The 1,296-nt window shown below is 60.6% G+C and overlaps 1 protein-coding gene across 1 annotated transcript; it reads right to left on the minus strand.

The window, feature by feature from the left end:
- Window positions 1-567: 567 nt before the first annotated feature.
- On the minus strand, window positions 568-1,048 carry LOC141026997 (NAC domain-containing protein 89-like). The gene is made up of 2 exons (XM_073503906.1): window positions 851-1,048; window positions 568-807 (listed from the first exon to the last, which is right to left on the minus strand). Exons 1-2 carry the CDS (start codon window positions 1,046-1,048, stop codon window positions 568-570), a joined length of 438 nt encoding a protein of 145 aa, XP_073360007.1.
- Window positions 1,049-1,296: the final 248 nt, after the last annotated feature.

Genomic DNA, 1,296 nt, shown 5'->3' on the forward strand with positions numbered 1-1,296 from the left:
ACTCACCCGGTACAACATGCTGTCGTCATCGGAGGAGTTCATGTACTGCAGGCTGGGGTAGTCGTCGCTGCTCTCATCCTCGTGAACCATGGCGCGGTGGCGGCAGGGGAATGCGCGGCGGTCGACGGCGAATCGGCGAGCGAGAGCTCGAGCGGGGCGAGGGCTAGGGTTCGTGGGGAGTGAGTGAGTTGGGTTCGAGGGAGTTGGGTTCGACCAGGTAGACCGGACGAGCCGGTTCGGCGGCTTGTGAACTGACTGGTGGGGCCGGGTTGTCAGATACCGCGTCAATACAGAGTTATACGCAGTTTAGCCTGTATTGCAACGACCAGCCTCAAACGTGGTACTGACTTGTAAAAAATCTGAATAGTGGTACTGATACGTTACAACTGCCCCAACTGCCCCAAGCCTCAAACGGGGACGGCATCGCGCATCCTCTTCTTGTGGTTTGGCGGATGAGGATCGGCGGCGGCGGCGGGCGCTGGCCTCTTCTGCGCGTGCGTGCTCCGGGTCACGGCCTCTGGTTGCGCTTCTTGAAGCTTGTACGCCTCCGATTCCTGTCGGGCCGCGTCAGGGGCATGCTGAGCCAAGTGCATCTTGCAGGAACACCTTCACCCCGTCGGAGACGGTGGCCTCCGGCAGCAGGCACCGGTATTCCTCCATGACCCAGCCTGTCGACTTGCCCTTCTTCTTGAAGGAGAGGTTCTTGACCTCGCCGACCTTGCATCCCGCGTGGCAAATCTCCGTGGTCTTCTGGATGCTCCAGGTGCCGGCGCCGGCGCCGCGCACGCTCTGGAGCTTGCTCCCGTTCTTGCTCTTGCACGGTGAAGAAGAACCGATCGCCGCTGCTCACGGCCTGCGGCGCGGGCGCGTATCGGGCGGCCAGATCCTTGGGCTCGCAGCCGGAGATTTCGACGCGGTGGATGAGCTTGTCGGCGCCGTGCAGCGTCTCGCCGGAGAGGAGGCGTGGCAGGTAGTAGGTGACGACCTCCACTTCCGTAGGGCTCAGCCGGTAGTGGTGGAAGACGTCGTCGACGTCGAGCCCCTCCATCCCGGCCGGCGGCTGCCCGATCTGCTGCTAGGGTTCTACTGCAGCTAGGAAAGGGCGGGCGATTGGGATTTTGGCGAGGTTTGTCTGCGGGACGCGAACGTGCTCTGTGCTGATATTTAAAGACGCTGGACAGACGATGGAGAACGCGTCAGATTTCCTTTTTCTGAATCCGAATATGTCCCCAGTTCAGTTTCGCGTCAGTTTTCTGAAACTTGCCCCTCCCGTTTGCCTTTAATTTTCTTAAAATT

Source organism: Aegilops tauschii, chromosome 7 (assembly GCF_002575655.3).
Source record: "Aegilops tauschii subsp. strangulata cultivar AL8/78 chromosome 7, Aet v6.0, whole genome shotgun sequence".
Classification (NCBI taxonomy): Eukaryota; Viridiplantae; Streptophyta; class Magnoliopsida; order Poales; family Poaceae; genus Aegilops; species Aegilops tauschii.

Bases quoted from the DNA above. Each gene is read 5' to 3' on its own strand.
- LOC141026997 (XM_073503906.1), bottom strand. From the start codon at position 1,048: ATGGAGGGGCTCGACGTCGACGACGTCTTCCACCACTACCGGCTGAGC. The intron at 808-850 runs GTGAGCAGCGGC...TGCAAGAGCAAG, and splicing joins ACGCGCCCGCGCCGCAGGCC to AACGGGAGCAAGCTCCAGAG.